We start from the raw sequence: 21770 nt of genomic DNA, 5'->3' as shown, positions 1-21770 counted from the left end.
TTTCCTTGCTGTAAATCTCACAAACGCTACAGAAGTGTCAGGGTTCTGAATCCTGGCTGGAGGTAATGTATATTCATTGTCAGGACACTGCAGTAACGTTATAGTGCGTTTATGTGGCTGCACATAGCGATGTAGCTATATCGCTATGTGCTGTGTAAATGAATGGAGAGAAGTGTATGACGCGGATTGGTCACTGATTGGTCAGCGTCATACACTCCTCTGTGCAACGCCCACTTGGCCATATAGTAAAACACGCCCAGTTGTCCATTAAGAAACTCATTAGCATGAAGCTAAAATAGGTCATAACTCCGTCAAAAACGATCGTTTTTCTAAATAAAAAAACACTGCTGTAATCTACATTACAGCGCCGATCACATTATGTATAAAATAGGCCACTTATAATCTGGTGACAGAGCCTCTTTAAGGGTGTGCATATTCATGCAATCACATTTTTGTTCTTTATTTTTATTTGTTTTTCAATACATTTGTACACATTATAGGTGACCTCAAAGGTGGAAAAAGTTCTGAAATGATTCATCTTGAAATGATTTTGGAACATGACAAAAATCTGCCATTTTAACAGGGGTGTGTAGACTTTATATCCACTGTAGGTGCGGGTCCCTGCTATGGAACCCGCACCTATCAGACATCTATGGCATATTTCATTGATATGCCATATTTCATTGATATGCCATATATGTCTTAGATGGAGATAAATCTTTAGGCCCCATGCACACAAACGTGCTTTTGCAGCCGCAATTCCCCCGAAAATCCACGGGAGAATTGCGGCCCCATTCATTTCTATGGGGCCATGCACACGACTGTGGTTTCCTCAGTCCGTGCATGGCCCCGGAGCCCGGACCACAGAAAGAACGGGCAAGTCTTACTACGGCCGTGTTCTGCGGTCTTGGCTCTTTGAAAATAATGGCCGCGGCCATGTGCACAGCCCGCAATTTGCGGGCGGCTCGCGGCTGACTCCGTGGCCGACCGACCCAAAAATCACAGTCGTGCACATGGCTAAAGGCCTCCTTCACACACATTCTTTTTTTCAGGGTTTTAAAAACGCATGTTACAACCCCATGCACTTTAACCGTCTTTCATAGCATTTTTACAAGCAGCTTTTATTTTGTAATACGTGTTTGTTTCTCCTCTTTTTTTTTTTTTTAGTCCTATGAGAATAATGGCAGAAAATGCGCTACACAGAGAGCTTTTTCTCAAGCAGAAAATAAATCTGCACCCAAATTTCCTTTAAGATTTGAGGTGGTTTTTAAAATGCAGGTGGTTTTTGAGTCAGATTTTTTAGGCTTGTGTAAAATATGCTAGCGTTTTGTTTTTACCCAAAAAAAAAAGAAAAATAAAGTGTCAAAAACCACACAGCGCTTTTTTTTTTTTTCATTACCTTAAATTAATTTCAATGGGGAGGTACAAGAGTGGAATCTGCTTCAATATAAATGCATCCTGCCCTTTTTTCTGTGGGAGGCAGATTTGGGGCATTTTTTTACGCCAATTCCAGTCAGAAAATGCGTCAAAATTAGGCTGGAGTCACAGTTTTGATGCAGCTTCTTGAGTCAGAGCCAGGAGTGAATACAAATGAGAGAAGATAGATCAGTCTTTCTTCTTTACTTTACCTTCCTTTTGTATCAACGCCTTGGTTGGGCTAAAAAAAACTGCATCAAAAGTATGTATGTGTGAATTCAGCCTAAAGCTGTATTCACATGTGTTTTTCTGCTGCTTGTTTGCTCCTGTCATAAGAAATCGGACTGGAAAAAAAACCCTGATACCGCATATGTATAGTAGGGCCCAATAGACTTCTATAGGTGAGATGATACAACTCAAATGTGTGTACGAGGCCTAAAACTGGTCTTCAAGGGAGATTATTTTTGAGGCTATTCCAGTATCCGTGTGAAGGCATGGTTTCAAAAACCAATATACTAGATAGAGAAAAATAGATGGTGTCACAGGAAAATAAGAAATTCCAGACAACGAGTAAGTAAAAGAAATTTATACATAAAACACAGTATGAATAGGATACATATAACAGCGGAGACTGATCATGTACAATATACAGCAACGTAGGAGGAATGTCAGAACATTGCACCTCTAATGGAGAAGAAATCTGTGTTTAATGCGCATTTACCGTGTAACACTGAGCATGCTCTCATACCTTATATTCAGATATTATTTATTGGACACTGGTGAGAAAGATGGCAGACATTCCATATAGGGATTAAATACTATTGGGTCCATTAGAGTTATCCAGGACTCCATCAGTTGTCTAACTTTTCACAAAGAGAGAAAACCGACATCAAATCGTGGATTTCAACATCATATTTGTCATTGTGATCTACTACGATATTAACTTGTATGTATCACTGACCAGCAGTGGAAATAATAGAGGACTCGTAGCAGGAATCACTAGGACTCTCTCCTTGCTCCGATTCATGGTTGCACCACCTACCCTCTTGGTGCTTGTTCTCCCTAGATCTCATCATTTGTAGTACAGAAGGGCAGTGAGATCCTTCAGCTGCTTCTACTCCAGTTAGGTTGCAGTGACTGTGGAGAGAAGGAAGCCTTGCTTACAGGGGTTGTACGAATGAGGCTGAGCTGCAATACCAGATATAGCCTCTGGACAAGAGTGGTGCTATTACTGGTAAACTACACCCCTATAAAAGTTATGTACACCTTTGCAACATTTCTTTTATTTCTCCAATGCATTTAAAAATGAAAAAAAACGTTGCAAATAGTGTTCACTAAAAGTTTCTTACCGTTTTGTGACTAAAGCTTTTATGCTGAAACAAAAATAGAGAAAGAGGGGGGAGGAATCCTCCAGCTCACCTGGCACTGTGGGTTGTGTCACAGTAGCGCCCGGATCCTCGTGTCGGCACACGGTCTGAAGCAGGGAAAGAAGAGGAGTATTTTGATCCAGCGCTGCGTGGAGTTTAAAATGGAAGCAGATTTCCAAGTTTAATGTTCATTGATTTAAAAGATAGTCCAGAGGTATGAAGTCCTGGTGTGAGGGTAAGCGGGCGGTGATGTCCTCAGAGCCTACGCGTTTCGGATGCTTCTGCGTCCTTAGTCTTGGCTGTAATGTCTGACATTACAGCCAAGACTAAGGACGCAGAAGCATCCGAAACGCGTAGGCTCTGAGGACATCACCGCCCGCTTACCCTCACACCAGGACTTCATACCTCTGGACTATCTTTTAAATCAATGAACATTAAACTTGGAAATCTGCTTCCATTTTAAACTCCACGCAGCGCTGGATCAAAATACTCCTTTTATGCTGAACTATGTGTCTTCATGGTAACAGACAACAAACGTGTGAAGCCTGATCCTGCAGTTATACTCCCTCCTATCTGTCCCTTACTTCCTCCTAAGGGCCTGTTCACATCAGCGTTGGCTTTCCGTTCAGGGGGTTCTGTCAGAGGTTTCCGTCGGGTGAACCCCACAACGGAAAGTCCAACGGAAACCTTAGCTTCCGTTTGCATCACCATTGATATCAAATGGTGATGGAAACATTGCTAATGGTTTCCGTTTGTCACCATTCCGGCAGGTTTCCGTTTTTTCAACTGAATCAATAGCGCAGTCGACTGCGCTATTGATTCCAGCACAAAAACGGAAACCTGAGGGGTTCACCCGGCGGAAACCTCAGACGGAACCCCTGAACAGAAAGCCAACGCTGATGTGAACCGGCCCTAACATACATTTGGTGGATTAGCAAGAGGCAGGGTACAGATAGAACGGACTGACTTCAGGATCAGACTACACAAGGTTTATTTGTTGTCTGTTTCCATGGATACACATAGGTCTGCTTAGAAACTGTACACATAAAATAGTAGGACATTTTTGAGGAGGATTACATTAAAAGTTGCTTTATTTTTGATGCAATGGAGAAATAAAAATTGTTGTGAAAGTGGTCATAGCCTTTAAATCACAACTTTTTTTTTGTCAGCAGCAACCATCGACAATCTCATGTCTACAGAGACTGGCAGACCATTACCCGATATCTGTCAGCAGGTGACGCAGAGATTGGACGGACTGGATGTAAACCCTTTCAGTTCCATGTTTATTGTGGAGACAAGTCTTGGCTGAACTCATCTCATGTCTATGGCTAGCTTTAGATTTACCCCACCCATGGGAAGTGGGATGGGGCCAATTATCCAATTATAGCACCGCCGCTCAGGCTACCTCTAGGGTACACGCTCATCACTGACCCCGTCTATTCCAGCAGGTGGCTACATGTACCCGGTAATACTGGGTCTTCGATCGCATTTCTGTACACTGATTTTCTGGTTGACATTCAGTATATGCTTCTTCCATAGAGACCTTGGAGAATGTGGCCAACAGTGTGTGTAGCCCAGTCATGACATCCCATTACACGGTTGAGTAATGTTTTATATGGCAAAAATTCAACCGGCTTTTGTCCCTTGGCGATTCCTTCCAAATACGAAATGTGACGATGAACAGAAGACAACATGCCAGAATCCAGAACTAGAAATCTAGAATCCAGAAGTAAACATTGACGAAAGACTGTCAAGAAAAAAAGGAACGACTTTCTACCTGGCAACCTTGTGGCATCACCATCATCTTCATCAATTTTTTTTTATAAAAAGCATTATAAATAAATGCTGCCAGTATAAAATATTTCCATGGGACCTACGTAGGTTCAATTGGCTGTCTGGACATTTGCAGTTTATTCTACAATATTTTCACAAAAACTTTCAGTCTTTACTTGGGATACTTTATGGCCTGTGCTTTTCTCCATAGAGTTTCTGCAGGGGATTTGGGGAACCTAAATTGATAGATTATTCTTCTGGTTCCAGTACATCCTGTACACGTCTATCACCATATAAAGTGTGGTATAAAAATGGAGGGAAAAAACCGACGCACTCAATCTGCTGATGGCAGAAAATCTGCATTCTCCTCCGCACCGACTCCACAAAACAGAGACCCTCCTCTGGGTACAGGTTACACCTCCAGAGTTGAGGACAAGTAAATCCATACAATACTAGAAGACGCTGAAACTGGAGAGGACATCCATGATATAACTGAAGAGAAGTGGCTCCATGATCTAAGATGCTGGGAGTTGTAGTTTCATTTGAGCCATATCTTGTACGTCAATATTGAACATAGTACCGAGGCCTGTTTTTTTTTATTTTTTCTTCAGCACCTGTATGAAATTCTTGGCAATATTTGCTTTGAAGTTACCATTGTAGACACCTAAGGAAATTATTGCATGGTATAAAGTTGGATGCAGACCAAACATTAAAACTCTAGAAGATATTTTTCAGTAAAAAGTTGCTATGTAAAGTCAATGGGTAAAACTCTGGTTATGCTGCATTATTATGAGGATATTAAGGCAATGGTTGTCCTTTCTTCTGAGACATTCGCTGTTCTGTATGGAGGCTCTGCAAACCCCAGAAAATCCACTGTGATCCATGAATCTTTCTTATTGATATGATATTGTGGAATATTCTGCTCTGCACACTACCTGTGTTACAAGGAGTCAAAATAAAAATAATTAAAATAGACGGTTCTTTGTGACCCCTGGTTTCTCTCTAATTAATTCGACCAGCAGGTGGCAGCAAACACACAGTGGTGCTTCCCTAGTGACTATTTACATTAGGCCTTAGTGGTTATGACGAAAACACCCCAAAAGACCGGATAAAAAGTGTGCGGGGGTCTCCGATTTACCATAACGGAGAGTGATAGCACATGCGAGACCACCTGTCCTATTCAATGCTCCTTGTTTCCCTATTTGCAGCGAACGTGTGGTCCTTTGATGGAGCCATAGGCCGTGTCGGAGGCCTCCATAATGTGGTGGGTTGACCACAAATGTTTTAGATACTGGGGCAGTATATCACATTACCATACAAGCTGTAGCTGTTCTTGTTTGTGGGGTGTAGTTCAGAGCGCCGGTGGCCCGCTACCGACACACACAAGAACGTTTCCCTTCTTCCCTTTGTCATTCATTTCTCGTATAAAGAAGAGTTCTGCAACTTTGTATTAAAAATGGCGAAACAATGAAACACAACGTATAAGATCCCTGTCTGTTGTCAGTGGATGAAAGCAATCTTTACGTTTACATCAAGAGGCTAAAAGTCTGTACAGAACTAGTCCTGGCTTCAGCTGAGGGTTTGTTGCATTTGTATCCAGCCGAATCAATCCTCTGTGAGCTAAAAACCCTTAACTCTAGGGTGATACATCTTACCTGCACTGATACATTATCTCAGGATTTGAGACGGGATACAATTGTAGTTAACCCTCCCCTATGAGAAATATTCGGGTATTGGATGTAAATAATGTTTTCATTCACCGACAGCAAACAGAGAACGTAATCATTTTATAATGAAAATATACGGATTTAATTCTTTATTATTTTTAAGATTAATTTATGTAAAACCAGTAAAACCTTGTACACTGGATGTACATGCTGCAATTCATTTCATCAGAATGACTTCTCAATTTACTATCCAGACATTTATATAACTTTGCTAGGAGGGGGAACAAAATAAAAAAGTCATCATCGCAAAATCAAGAGCTGCTATCCACATGACTGAATCTTGAGCAGAACATTTTTGTTTTATTTATTTTGCAGTCAGGGATTTTGGGACAATATTCACATATTAAAAATAAAACCCGAATTAATAAATTAAAATAATAATAAAAAAAAGCACATTGTACCCCCATGCCCATATATTTCCTGGAAGTAAACACTCGGCACATTGTGAAAAATGCCACGCAGCACTTTACACTCATGGGCGCCTTCATGGATTTTGCATCAATGTGTAAAAAATACATTTAAAAAAATCATGTTTGTGGCTAAAAATCTGACCCACTCAGAGCCTGAAACAAAAAAAAAACACCTCCTGATAATAAAAGTTCCAAGGATTCTGAATCTATTGATGAGAGCTAGATGGTTTTTATTTAGTGGTTTTCATGTTTTATTTTGTTTTCCCCATTGACTATGGAAATGTTCACCTTCAATCTTTTTTTACCCCTCGTGCCATTACTGTGTTATTATGCACGATCGCTTATTCTTCTAGAGGCCTGTCTGCGTACAGGCGCATTGTCTCTTATTCAAGGTAATGCTGATCACTTCCCTGAAAAATTTTCAATAAAAAAAATTATAATAATATATTTTTTTTATCTTCACACTTCTAATCATCACAAGGCTCCAAAAACTCTGCCGCCCAGATGGCAGTAAACAGGGGGTGATGTACCATCTTATCTTTTTTTTTACTAAATGCCCCCCAATATGTGACAGAGAGTAAATGTTCTCTCTGATTGTCACAAATTGGGGGCATTTAGTACAAAAATGTAGTAGAGGGGGAGCGATTACATGAACAAAACTTCATGTATAACCACACCACCCCCACCACAGGGTCCCTGGAAGGCTGTGCTAAAAATGACATTTTTGGCTCTATTCTTTCTGTTCTCTGACTTGCAGCTTCCCCCTCCTCCTCTACACAGACACAGAAGCAGGAAGTAAAAGTTTTTATCCTGCTCCCCGAATGATTTAAAGGGGCTCCGTCACTAGTTTATTAATTCCCTATCTCCTAACTGATCTAATAGGCGCTTTGCTGCTGATAACCACAGTGAGATTTGTTTTAAAAAACAAAACGTTTATTCTTTGCAAAGTTATGAGCATTTTCCTAAATATGCTAATTTGGCTATACTTTCCAAATAGGAGGTGACTCACTCTTTTCACTCTGGGCAGTGTAATGTTTTCTGTATGACGCTGTCCAATCAGCATACAGCTTCTCCCCCTTCCCTGCCCAGAAACACAGTGTGATCATATAGTATACAGCTTCCATTCCAGATTGGGTTTTTAACTGGCAATATCTCCGGTTGTGTCACACGGTGATCCTGGTGCCATATGAAAGATTAGAATCTCATCTTTTATATGGCACCAGAACCGCTGTTCTAGGTGGTCCACAGCCAGAGATATGGCTGTTTGAAGTGATCCCCCTTCCCTTCAGTCTCAGTCTCTCACACGGTGTGAAGCAGCTTCATGCTGATAGGACGGCGTCAGAGGCGGTGAGGTAGCTCCACCTCAGGAGAATCGCTGGTGTTGACACCCACTTGTATAGCCTCATTTACATATTTAGGAAAAAGCTCATAACTTAAGATAATGAACATTTTGGGACAACATTTTCACTAGCATTATCAGTGTGACAGCGCCTATTAGATTAGCTAGGAGATTGGGTATTACTGAACTCGTGACAAATCCTCTTTAAGGGTCATTTGAAAACTAAAACCTATGTTCTAGCCCTTAAATTTTAGTTGCAGCAATACTTCAAAATCATGACATTATTACATATGTCCGTTACCTCATTCCTCGCTCTGCTGAGCACTTGTAATTGCGATCAGCTCTCGACCAATATGGTTACATGGTTTTTCTCAACTGAAATACAGATATAACAGGACATATGTCAGAACATTACATCTCCCAGCCTACTACATACAGGTATTAGAACATCATAGAGGAACTGACAAATCAGATCATAGGATTATCATGGGGCCTAACACTGGATAGCAAGAGAGCGCAGGGGCCAAACACTGGATAGCAAGAGAGCGCAGAGGCCAAACACTGGATAGCAAGAGAGCGCAGGGGCCAAACACTGGATAGCAAGAGAGCGCAGGGGCCAAACACTGGATAGCAAGAGAGCGCAGGGGCCAAACACTGGATAGCAAGAGAGCGCAGAGGCCAAACACTGGATAGCAAGAGAGCGCAGGGGCCAAACACTGGATAGCAAGAGAGCGCAGGGGCCAAACACTGGATAGCAAGAGAGCGCAGGGGCCAAACACTGGATAGCAAGAGAGCGCTGGGGCCTAACACTGGATAGCAAGAGAGCGCTGGGGCCTAACACTGGATAGCAAGAAAGCGCAGGGGCCAAACACTGGATAGCGAGAGCGCGCTGGGGCCTAACACTGGATAGCAAGAGAGCGCTGGCGCCTAACACTGGAGGGCAGGAGAGCGCTGGGGTCTAACAATGGAGGGCAGGAGAGCGCTGGGGCCTAACACTGGAGGGCAGGAGAGCACTGGGGCCTAACACTGGAGGTCAGGAGAGCGCTGGGGCCTAACACTGGAGGTCAGGAGAGCGCTGGGGCCTAACACTAGAAAACAGGAGATTGCTGGGGTCTAACACTGGAGGGCAGAAGAGTGCAGGGGAAAAGCTATGGCGAGTAAGAAAGTGCCGAGGCCTAGCACTGGAAAGCAGCAGAGTATTGGGGCCTAACACTGAAAACCAAAAGAGCACTGGGACTTTGACAGATTTTCATTCATAGAGCACAAAAATCCTGCATTAATTAAAAAAAAGAGACTTTCACTATCCTCCTTTGTTCCCCCACAGCTCCCCAACAATTAAGGTGGCACCTCTTTGTGTGTGATCTTCTCCACTATCCACCCACTGGCTGTCACTTCCGAGCAATCTGTTTTGGGACTCGCTGAGTGGTCTAGCTGGAAATGGCTGACTTGGCCCAGCACTAAAAGAAAACAAATACATTAGCACAATAGTGTGCGATTTACTTTTAAAACATCTACAGTTTTTTTTTAATGCGTAGAACACACTGAGAATAAAGTAAACTTCTGTATAACTGCAGAACAGCACGGCTGACTCACAGGCAGGTGCAACATATGTTCATGAAGGATCTCTTGTGTACTAAGAAAAAAAAGAGTACACTAAAGCTCTGTTCACGTTTGCGTTGAACGTAGATTTAGTCTAAATCACAGACTTGCACTGTTGAAAAATCCTGCAACTTAGATTTGCCAATTGAGCATATGGAAAGGGGTTGTCCAGAGCAGACAAGGCTTAGGCTCTGATCACATCTGCGCTGGAGCCTCCGTTGCAAATCCCATCAAATCGGACAGGAAGAATAACTCGCAAGCAGCAATGTTCTTACAGTAAAAACAAGGGACACCACAACGGAACCCATAAGTCAGTGGTGTACAACAGATCCGGCATTGTTATAAAGTAAAGCCACGGCGCAGATGGGAACAGAGCTGTAGCAGTCCAAATAAAGAAGCTCTTCATCCCCAAAATGGGTTACATTTTTAATAAAAAATCTGGGCCTGCTTGTTTTTGGCACAGAGGTTGAATTTATAGCCTAAATGTACCGAACTTGTATATTTATCAACAGAGTATTTGCAATCCAGTGATATGGGGCAATTCATGAGATGGAGGTAATAAGAATGAAGTCAAACAGCCACTCACAGCCGTCCGTCGCCCCCCACACACAGCCGTCCGTCGCCCCCCACACACAGAGCCGTCCGTCGCCCCCCCACACACAGAGCCGTCCGTCGCCCCCCCACACACAGAGCCGTCCGTCGCCCCCCCCACACACAGAGCCGTCCGTCGCCCCCCCCACACACAGAGCCGTCCGTCGCCCCCCACACACAGAGCCGTCCGTCGCCCCCCACACACAGAGCCGTCCGTCGCCCCCCACACACAGAGCCGTCCGTCGCCCCCCACACACAGAGCCGTCCGTCGCCCCCCACACACAGAGCCGTCCGTCGCCCCCCACACAGAGCCATCCTCCTACTATAGTCTCCATATCGCATACAAGGCAATCACCCCATCACCATACCCAGTGTTCAGGAAAGACGTAAAAGATGGAGCACAACCCCTTTTTACATGAAAAGTGCTCTCACAACAAAGTCAGCAACAGCGACCACATCAGGCGGAGTTCAGATATGGCGGATCTTGCCACATATGTTGCGGAGGATGGCAAATTCGCAACATAATAAGCATGCTGGAAATATGAGCATGCTGCAGATTTTACAAATTTGCAGCATGCTCATTATGTTGCAGCAAAGCCGCAGATTTTCACTGTGTAATTTCACCCTTTTCAATGCACAAAGTGAAATCTGAGGCAAATTCGCAGTAAAATCTGCAGCAAAATTCTAATGTAACATGCCGAAATTGCCACAGACTCGCAGCAGATTTGCCACAAAATCCGTAGCGGAAAGACTCCTCCGCATCTGAGCATACCCTTATAGTGCCAGCCGCAGAGTGTCTCCCTAATAGGACCAGCTTCATAATGCATTTCTTCTACGCTCTCTTCCTGGCCAATCAAGTAACTTCCTCTGCACAAAAATAAGTCTTCCTATTAGAAGCGATCTATTACTTATATCTTCTGCCAGGACAGCAGTGTTGTGTCTCGTGACAGCGGCACCATACTGTAAATCCAAGACTGACACGCACACTCACACTGTACATATATCTGGAGAAATTTGTGCAAACAGATTAAACCATTAGAAATACATACATTTTGGAAGAATCACTCTGGATTGCTGATACGTTTTGCTCTGGATCACCAAAAACAAGGCGAGTTGGGAAAGAACACCCGTCACCCAGGCTGAAAGATAAAATGTAAAAAAATGCATTTATTGTCCAGAACCCGTAACTAAGGGTTAAGTCATTAGGTTTAGATATCTATGTGAAGGCCACAAACCTGGGACCTTGTATACCACTGGAGACTATTAGAGCTGTAAAATGACTAATGCTGACAACCAATCCTCCTACCCCACCACTGAAAAATTTATTTTGCCCAATTACACAGTAGTAATTGCTTAATTTCATCATTTTCTGTCTAGGAGAAAAAAAGCAGCAGTGTCCCAATGACAACACTTCCTGTCGTGTGCCCTGGTAATTCAACCTTGCCCTATGAACATCGTGGCAGATTTAATGCTGTTTCGAAAGAATAAAACTGGAGTAATTGATCCTAAAAACTGCTGTAGGTGCAGGACGTAACTATAGTGGGTGAAGAAGTTGTGCATGCACCGGGGCTCTGGTGCTTGAGGGGGGCCTAAGGTCCCCCAGGGCCATATGAAGACAACATAGTTGAGTTGAGGGCCCCGTTACAGATTTTGCATGTGGGCACGGGAGCTTCAAGTTACCCGTCTCTGCAGGTAGTTTGTGCCATATTCATTGCGTATTAATTTCTGCAATCCTTGCAGACACCCCTTAAATTATTAACAGGCTGTGCCAAAATAAACCAGTACTAACACCTCGTGGAGCGAATCCTATCATCATTCACATCCATGTTATACCCCCTATAAGTGTCCCTAGAAAAACAGATTCTGCATCTCTGAAGAGGCGGTTGACTGGATTGGGTTTTTATAGGGTAGTGCGATATAGGGGTTTATATAATGTTTTTCGTATTTCTTTGAAGTGATTTATTCTTTTTATTTTCTATAGTTGGTAACGTATGAGTCTGGAGTTGTATGCATATCTGCACGATTTTACCTTGTAAATATAGGTACGAGCCAATATTTCTTTTCATCTCCAAAAACTTCATGAACATTCTTGCTGAAGCCAAGGGAAAATCCATCTTTTTCAGGACCGGTTCGAAAGAAGGGAGCGCGAAAAGCCTCTATAACAAACGTAATACATAATACTATGAAACTTGTGCATCAACTTTAATTTCCTAGGGCTATGTTCACACTAGTGGGCAGAGCCTATCACACCAGTTCCGCCTTATTTGAGGACAAGTAAAGCGCGGGATGCCGCTTTACAGAACCCCAACAGATCCCGATGGGGTCCATCGCGCACCATTGGGATCCATCACATGGATCTGGCACAGCGTCGTGGCTTTCATTATGAACAAAAGCCACAATGCAGATGTGAACAGAGTCTAAACCACAGCCGAGAAAAATCCACAAAACGTAATTGGTTGATCTGTATTGTAGCACCTATTTCCTTCATAGACTATACTTCCATTCAAGCTGCCGTTTTTATTAGTACCATTTTGAAGGTACATACAATTTTTTATTTTTTTTTGGGAGGCAGGGTAAGCAAAAAACAGCAATTCTGGGCTTTTTTTCACTTTTTAACTGCTATGCTGGATAAATAACGTTATATTGGAATGTTTGGATCGTTACTGACGTGGCAATACTTTATTTTTTATTGTTTACATTATTTTATGGAAAAAAGGAGGTTTTTTATTTTACTTTCAATATATATTTTTTTATATATAGTCTTAAAAACTTTATTAAACTAAATTTTGACATTTTTTTTTTTAGTTCCACTAAAAAATGTGAACATGTGATCGTTGGATCGCTGGCACAATACACAGCATTACTTATGTATTGCAGTGTAATGCGGGTTTAGCGTTCTTTTATTAGCTCTACCTCCATTGACCACGGCATTTAAGTGGTTGTCCGGCATGCATCTGTCAGAGAACATAAAAGGAAAAGTTGGCATTGCTGTCATGGATGTCTTTATATAAAGTCATTACCTATAGTGGATCTGTTTTTCCCAACAAGCCAGCAGTGATAGCTAAATAATGACAAAATACTGATGAAGAACATGGCCGACACGAAGAACAGGAAGAGGATGTGAAACTTAGCTCTGGTATCTGAAAGCTCATTCTGCAAATTGGAGAGAAAGAACATAAATTGACGCTGTAGAGTATGCCCAATAACGTGCATGGGAAAATATACGTCAATGGGATGCATGCGACTTTAAATGAGACCTGTTCTAATAATGAACATGTTACAAAGGACAGTCTCCAGTACACCGACACATTCGTTATAGGGAAATTCTGGTACAAACCTGGACTCTGGTAATTATTCATTAGGCGTTTGTTAGGCACATCCGCCACAGGTGACTATGCTGGATTGTCACTACAGTGCAGATTAGCATAGCCACCCAATATTCTGCAGAAGCAAAGGGGGTGTGTGTATTAAAAGATGGGGCAGTCCCTATCCATTAGCCTTATTAGGGCAAATGGATGTCATAGAGGGGGGGTCCCCTGCTCGGCACCCACCCTCGCTGAGTATCAGAACCGGACCGTCAATTGATTAAATGGACAGCCATTCATGTGACAGGCTACATTTCCCCTGCAGGGGAAATGTATGGCTGCCCCAACTTCTAACAATAACAGCTGATCGCCAGGGGTTTCAGAAGCTGCAGCGATCAGCTTCATTTTTAGAAGGGAGTTTCTCTTTTAATCACCAATTTTTTTAATTGGTTACCATGAGCAACACCATGATGTTTTTTTTTACATATGAGCTCCGGTTTTTGTTTTATTTGTATACTGAGGACCAGAAATAATAAATATGCCTGTGTATGCGAGGCTGTCCCTTTAATACATTATTTTCAGTTGTGATGCTATGTGCCTATATTGGTTACACTCTTGGGCCAAAACGGCAAAAAATAGCGATACGTTGGGCTACCTTGTGTGACCGAATATGGTCATTTATGTCTTTTTTTACCTTTGTATCATAAAATAGTATTTTACATCAGGATTATGTGCATTCTAAATGGAGATGGCTAGATATAGGATTATATTACTAGAAATTGCACAACACTGAATGCACCTAAATACAGAATTATTCATCCTGTATGGAGATCACAGCCTCGAGAGATAACCAGAGGTATAGGCAAAATGTAGATCAATGGACCACGTGCAATCTACAACCGTATCAATCTAAATGCAAACAGATATATTACTTCATAAGCCACAAACTATAAACCTAGTTTTTTTCCTATGGGTGAAGAAAGGAAGGATAACATATAACATTAGGTTTTGTGGGGACACTTGGACTGTGTGTTAAACACAAATGGCACCAATTATAGGGTTCACTCTGAACAATCCCTATAGATCCTACAGATGGGGAAGAACCACCCGTTGTACAGATACGATGTTTGGATGGAGCGATCATGAATCAGCGGCTTGGTTGTTTTACCTGGGGACACGTTTCTTCAGATTTGCTGCGGCAAAGCTTTACGCAAACAAAGACAGTTCATTAGACAGTTGTAGGATCTGATCAGCAGATGACAGTATGGAAAGTAGATGTGAACACACAGATGAACCTATGGGCTTTTTATATGGGTCAACCCTCATGTCTGTTGTGTGGAACATTACAAAATGAAGTAAACAAGACACAATCCCAACCCAACCTGAAAAGCTCTATATCTACATGCGCTTTATCACAAGGCTCGGCTAAACAAATGGAGTGCAAACGACACCATACGAACTACTATAATACATCATAATAGCTACTGACCCGTCCCATATAAAGGGAGGTATTCTCAACCGAGACGTTATCCATTGCTTCAGCAGGTCTAATCATATTTTTTTTTTAGAATAACCTCCTTAAATTCCCATAGTAGTTTATCCGTGATCTACCTATACAACCATTTAAGAGTAAGTTTGCATTTCCGCAATTCCCTAAAATACTTCTATTATGAGTATTGCTCCATTTATAAGCAGGTACAATAGTAATAATAGAGCAGGGAATCCTGTTAATTTTCCAATCCGCAGTACGCCCTATAAATTGCGGATTTGTCGCAAATTTCACCCTTTGCAATATAAAGGTAAAATCTGCAGCAAATCAGTAACTTCTGAACATATAAAATGTGAAAGATTCTTGGGTATGCAAGATCTTTAGACTAGGGCTCTACGGTGACTTACGGTTGCAGTAAAATAGCAGTTTATAATAACCACCATTAAACCTTAAACCCTTGACGAATTATCACGTACATGTACGTGATAAGCGTCATAGTGAAGCATGGAGCACGGGCTAAGAGCGCTCCATACTCAGCGGGTGTCAGCTGTGTTTTACAGCTGACACACAGGACTAACGGCCAGGAACACCGATAAAGCTGTTCCTGGCCGTTTAACCCCTCAAATGCTGCGGTCAAACGCGACCGCAGAATCTAAAGACGTTGAAGATGGGGGGGAAAGGTCCCCTCCGACATCTCATCGGCGTCCTCACAATGCAATCAGGGTGTGAAGGCCAACAGGACTGCCATCTTTCTGTCTCTAATGATCGCTGGTTCAATTCCCCAGGGGCTAATAAAATGTGTAAAAAAAAAAAAAAAAAAGTTTAACAAAGTTATCAGTAGTGAAAAAAAATAAATGAAAAGGTTAAAAACAAATAAAATAAACAAAACTTGTATGGCTGCATCCGTAGAAGTCTGAACTATTATAATATAGCATTATTTAACTCGCAGAATGAATACCGTAAAAAACAAAAAATTTAAACCGCAAAATCGCTGTTTTTTGGTCACCTTAGCTATCAAATAAAATGTAATAAAAAGTGATCAAAAAGTGTAACAAAAAATGGTACCAATAAAAACTACAGCTCTTCCCGCAAAAAATAAGCCCTCACACCACTCAATCCACAGAAAAATAAAAAAAAGTTAATGCTTTCAGAACATGGTGGAACAAAACAATTTTTTCTTACAAAGAGTTTTTGTAAAATATAGTAAAATATAAAAAAAACTATAAAACCTACATAAATTTGGTATCACCGTAATCTTATTGGGCCGCAGAATAAAGTTAAGTTGTCGTTTTTACCGCACGGTGATAGACGTAAAAATGAAAAACAAGAATATGCAGAAATCTCATTTTTTCCAATTTCAGCCCGCACAGAATTTTTTTTCCAGTTTCCCAGTACATTATATGGTACTTTAAATGGTGCCATTAGGAATTGCAACTCCTCCTGCAAAAAATAAGGACTCACACCACTCTCTCGATGGAAAAATAAAAAAGTTATGGCTCTTGGAAAGCGAGGAGTGAAAAACGAAAAATAAAAAAATGGCTCAGTCCTTAAGGGGTTAATATTTCCTTATGAGGGAAAAAGTTGCGTGACAATAGTAACAATGTGACCAGAATTCGCCATGGAACCATTAGCTTTAGTCTGAGTTCACACGTCGCAGATTTTGTTGTTGCTGCGACGAGTGAACTCAGTCTTATTGTGACAGTAGTAGTTTGAAGGGGCAACGGGACTATTGTAATATAAGTAAAGCTTATAGAAAATAATTCTCAAAACTGGAGTTTTCAGATAAAGTAGTGATCAAGGGGCAGACATTATTCTGGATTTTCTACCAGTAATCACATTAAAAAACACTACATTCAGCTTCTCCCCTGCCTGAACTCACGGATAACAGAGAGCAATAAATTGAATTCAGCAGCAATAAGATAAGGGTTAGTGGTTATCATCATTATTATTAATAATAATTATATAAAATAATGATAAAGAGCTTTATGTAGCATAAAATATCTCAAAGGAAACTGTAAAGATGTTGAAGAAAAACCGAATAATGACACCTAAATATACCGCAAATCCCCACAAAATAAATAATTCTTACCGTCCAAAATCGGATGAAATATTGTAGAACAGTACCAGCAATGAACAGACAGTACAGTAAGGAGTACAATAAAAAGAGCAGGAAGAATTTGTAATTGGAAAATCCCACACAGTTATTCACCCTACAATTAAAATAAAACATAATTGTACATAAAAGGCACCAAATATAAAAGCAGATCAATGACTTTATGAGCTTCAAAAACCACACATACCAGGGGCAGTGATGATCCATCTTCAGTACACAACTAATGGAGACAGCAAAGAGAAAAAATATTTATATATAATAAAACCACAGTAAACGCTTTCCACACAATAGTTACCCTCAAAGTATATGTAAAAATAAAAAAATATATATATTTGTCAGAGATTATGTTGTAGTTAAAAAGTGTTATCCACCTTTCACAATCCCTTTTTGTTTGAAGGTTCTCCCAAAATTAGGATGATTACAGGTTGCTAGACGAAAGAGAAAGGAGAGAGAGAAAGAGAAAGGAGAGAGAGAAAGAGAAAGGAGAGAGCGAAAGAGAAAGGAGAGAGAGAAAGAGAAAGGAGAGAGCGAAAGAGAAAGGAGAGAGCGAAAGAGAAAGGAGAGAGCGAAAGAGAAAGGAGAGAGCGAAAGAGAGAGAGCGAAAGAGAGAGAGCGAAAGAGCGAAAGAGAGAGCGAGAGAGCGAAAGAGAGAGCGAGAGAGAGAGAGCGAAAGAGAGCGAAAGAGAGAGCGAAAGAGAGAGCGAAAGAGAGAGAGCGAAAGAGAGAGAGAGAGCGAAAGAGAGAGAGAGAGCGAAAGAGAGAGAGAGAGCGAAAGAGAGAGAGAGAGCGAAAGAGAGAGAGAGAGCGAAAGAGAGAGAGAGAGCGAAAGAGAGAGAGAGAGCGAAAGAGAGAGAGAGCGAAAGAGAGAGAGAGCGAAAGAGAGAGAGAGCGAAAGAGAGAGAGAGCGAAAGAGAGAGAGCGAAAGAGAGAGCGAGCGAGCGAGAGAGAGCGAGCGAGCGAGAGAGAGCGAGCGAGCGAGAGAGCGAAAGAGCGAGCGAAAGAGAGAGCGAAAGAGAGAGCGAAAGAGAGAGCGAAAGAGAGAGCGAAAGAGAGAGCGAAAGAGAGAGCGAAAGAGAGAGCGAAAGAGAGAGCGAAAGAGAGAGCGAAAGAGATAGAGCGAAAGAGCGAGAGGGGGCTTACTTTCCATGGTTCCTGGATCACTCCCACACCTCAAAAAGGGTGTCTTTTGGCATTTTTTGACCGCAGCAAGAACAGTGATTCCTCGTCATTGGAAGTCCAGCACTGTACCTTCTTTGAAGGAATGGGTAACGGAGGTGAACGGAATTATGAGGATGGAGGAGTTGATGTCTGCTGATCGGGGTAAATCTGAGCTCTTTGTCCGCACTTGGGCAGTGTGGTCTGGATTCCGGGGTGGTAATGATCTACCTCTCTGGCTGGATGGCCTCTTTTGAACACCTATATAAGCCTACTTTTTTTGCGTGCTATGTCCGTATGGGTTTCCCCTTGTTGTCTTGTGTCTGTGTTAGTCTAAACTATAATGTGCACTTATATGCGACAATTCTTATCCAACTGTGGGGACTGGTTTCCCTAAATAATGCACTACTTCTGCTGCACTTATGATACTGTTATTCTCATTGCATTCTTATTTAGCTTTTGCTTACTGATTAGGAGGTTACCTCATACTGCTGTTTCTAGGTCTATGTATATTTTATGCGATATTGAAGTTGTTATATTGCACTTTGTGCGAATTTTGCAAATTTATGAAACAATGTGTATGCTGTTATGTTTTTTTATATTTTCAAAAATAAAAATCTTTGATAAAGAAAAAAAAAAGAAAGAGCGAGTGAGCGAGCGAAAGGAGAGAGCGAAAGGAGAGAGCGAAAGGAGAGAGAGCGAGCGAAAGGAGAGGGCGAAAGGAGAGAGAGAGAGAGAGGGCGAAAGGAGAGAGAGAGAGAGGGCGAAAGGAGAGAGAGAGAGAGGGCGAAAGGAGAGAGAGAGAGCGCGCGCGAAAGGAGAGAGAGAGAGCGCGCGCGAAAGGAGAGAGAGAGAGCGCGCGCGAAAGGAGAGAGAGAGAGCGCGCGAAAGGAGAGAGAGAGCGCGCGAAAGGAGAGAGAGAGAGCGCGAAAGGAGAGAGAGAGCGCGCGAAAGGAGAGAGAGAGCGCGCGAAAGGAGAGAGAGAGCGCGCGGAAGGAGAGAGAGAGAGCGCGAAAGGAGAGAGAGAGAGCGCGAAAGGAGAGAGAGAGAGCGCGAAAGGAGAGAGAGCGCGCGAAAGGAGAGAGAGAGCGCGCGAAAGTAGAGAGCGAAAGGAGAGAGAGAGAGCGAAAGGAGAGAGAGAGAGAGAGCGAAAGGAGAGAGAGAGAGAGAGCGAAAGGAGAGAGAGAGAGAGCGAAAGGAGAGAGAGAGAGAGCGCGAAAGGAGAAAGAGAGAGAGAGCGAAAGGAGAGAGAGAGAGAGAGAGAGAGCGAAAGGAGAGAGAGAGAGAGAGAGAGAGCGAAAGGAGAGAGAGAGAGAGAGAGAGAGAGAGAGCGAAAGGAGAGAGAGAGAGAGCGAGAGAGAGAGAGAGCGAAAGGAGAGAGAGAGAGAGCGCGAAAGGAGAGAGAGAGAGAGCGAAAGGAGAGAGAGAGAGAGAGAGCGCGAAAGGAGAGAGAGAGAGAGAGCGAAAGGAGAGAGAGAGAGCGAAAGGAGAGAGAGAGCGAAAGGAGAGAGAGAGAGAGAGCGAAAGGAGAGAGAGAGAGAGCGAAAGGAGAGAGAGAGAGAGAGCGAAAGGAGAGAGAGCGAAAGGAGAGAGAGAGAGAGAGCGAAAGGAGAGAGAGAGAGCGAAAGGAGAGAGAGAGAGAGTGAGAGAGCGAGCGAGCGCACAAAAGAGAGAGCGCGAAAGAGAGCGCGAAAGAGAGAGAGCGCGAAAGAGAGAGAGAGCGCGAAAGAGAGAGAGCGCGAAAGAGAGAGAGAGCGCGAAAGAGAGAGAGAGCGCGAAAGAGAGAGAGAGCGCGAAAGAGAGAGAGAGCGCGAAAGTGAGAGAGAGCGCGAAAGAGAGAGAGAGCGCGAAAGAGAGAGAGAGCGCGAAAGAGAGAGGGAGCGCGAAAGAGAGAGAGAGCGAGCGAAAGAGAGAGAGCGAAAGAGAGAGAGAGCGAAAGAGAGAGCGAGCGAAAGAGAGAGCGAGCGAAAGAGAGAGCGAGCGAAAGAGAGAGCGAAAGAGAGAGCGAAAGAGAGAGAGAGCGAGCGAAAGAGAGAGCGAGCGAAAGAGAGCGCGAAAGAGAGAGCGCGAAAGAGAGAGAGAGCGAGCGAAAGAGAAAGAAAGCGTGAGAGAAAGATTGAGCGAAAGAGAGCGAAAGAGAGAGCAAAAGAGAGAGAGCAAAAGAGAGAGCGCAAAAGAGAGAGAGAGCGCGAAAGAGAGAGCGAAAGAGAGAGCGCGAAAGAGAGAGCGAGCGAAAGAAAGAGAAAGCGCGAAAGAGAGCGAAAGAGAGAGAGAAAGAGAGAGCGAAAGAGAGAGAGCAAAAGAGAGAGCAAAAGAGCGAGAGAGCGAGCGAAAGAGAGAGAGAGAGCGAGCGAAAGAGAGAGAGAGAGCGAAAGAGAGAGCGAAAGAGAGAGCGAAAGAGAGAGCGAAAGAGAGAGCGAAAGAGAGAGCGAAAGAGAGAGCGAAAGAGAGCGAAAGAGAGCGAAAGAGAGCGAAAGAGAGAGCGCGCGAAAGAGAGAGAGAGAGGGAAAGAAAGGAGAGAGAGATAGAGAGAGAAAAAGAGAAAGAAAGAAAGAAAAAGGAAAAGAAAGCTCTCTTGTAGCCACTCTCTCCGGCTAATTGATGGAAAGACCAAACTACTAATACTATAAACAGAATGCCCTAATAGGGTATTACAAATAGGTTTTCCAAACCAGTTAAAAAGCACTTAAGAGAAATGCCCCTTAAAAATCATCTTCTGACAGGTATCTATAAGCATAAGCCCAAATCATAGATTCTAGGTTTCAGTATATTTCTGCATTGAGCCATGGCCCCTTCATTCGGAAAATGGTGAGTAGTCCAAGATCATGGAAAATTGATAAAATTTCGTCTTCTAAGATAGCTATACAAATGTTAGATGATTTTACATGGAATTCCCCTTTAAGAGACAGTTTACACTGTGGCATATATAGATCATCCCCTTTTAATGGTTATTGTATCCTCCACTGTAAACTATTAAGCCTCTGGGATCCCGGATATGAAAGAGGTTGAGTGCTAGTACACAGGTCATGTAACTCTGCGTCGGCTTCTAACATCCCTTTTATTTTACAAAAAGGAACATTGTTCTGGATACTCTTCGAGTTTCTCTTATAAGTGAGTTATTTATAAAACTCTATATCAGCTTCACTATTATGCATTCCGCAGGGAATCCATTTAAAGTGGGTCATGTGATTAATTAAAATACATACATACATATATATATATATATATACACACACACACACACACACACACACACATGTATATGTACATACATACATACATACATAATATAAATAAAATGCAAATACTCACACATCGCAGGCTGAACAATGGTGGCATCGGTCAGGTTTAATCTGTTGGCATCTCTCACAATACCGGATTGCTAGGGTTAGAAAGGAAAAAAGAAAATAATTGTCCCACGGTAGTAATAGAACAGATTGCTTGTATTGTGAGGCCGCAGTGATTTGCTCCTTCTTTGCCGGAAAC

The 21770-nt window shown here is 42.5% G+C and overlaps 1 protein-coding gene across 2 annotated transcripts in view; it reads right to left on the bottom strand.

Annotated features, from left to right (window-relative positions):
• Positions 1-3856: 3856 nt before the first annotated feature.
• ZDHHC20 (zDHHC palmitoyltransferase 20) overlaps positions 3857-21770 on the bottom strand; it is a 54603-nt gene continuing 36689 nt past the window's right edge. Inside the window, exons 5-14 of one of the 2 annotated variants that reach the window (XM_075851630.1) lie at positions 21597-21666; positions 17317-17349; positions 17106-17226; positions 14696-14731; positions 13243-13375; positions 12252-12378; positions 11272-11361; positions 9380-9489; positions 8334-8407; positions 3857-5491 (exon numbers count right to left, since the gene is read on the bottom strand). In XM_075851630.1, the coding sequence (XP_075707745.1) occupies positions 8370-8407; positions 9380-9489; positions 11272-11361; positions 12252-12378; positions 13243-13375; positions 14696-14731; positions 17106-17226; positions 17317-17349; positions 21597-21666 (758 nt within the window). In that variant the 3' untranslated portion in view covers positions 3857-5491; positions 8334-8369. The remainder of the gene's footprint in view (positions 5492-8333; positions 8408-9379; positions 9490-11271; positions 11362-12251; positions 12379-13242; positions 13376-14695; positions 14732-17105; positions 17227-17316; positions 17350-21596; positions 21667-21770) is intronic. The other variant, XM_075851631.1, reaches the window with a different exon arrangement.

This window comes from Rhinoderma darwinii, chromosome 2 (genome assembly GCF_050947455.1).
Source record: "Rhinoderma darwinii isolate aRhiDar2 chromosome 2, aRhiDar2.hap1, whole genome shotgun sequence".
In the NCBI taxonomy this organism is placed as follows: domain Eukaryota; kingdom Metazoa; phylum Chordata; class Amphibia; order Anura; family Rhinodermatidae; genus Rhinoderma; species Rhinoderma darwinii.
The sequence above is the reverse complement of the archived record's forward strand: the minus strand, read 5'-3'. Positions and strand labels throughout refer to the sequence as shown.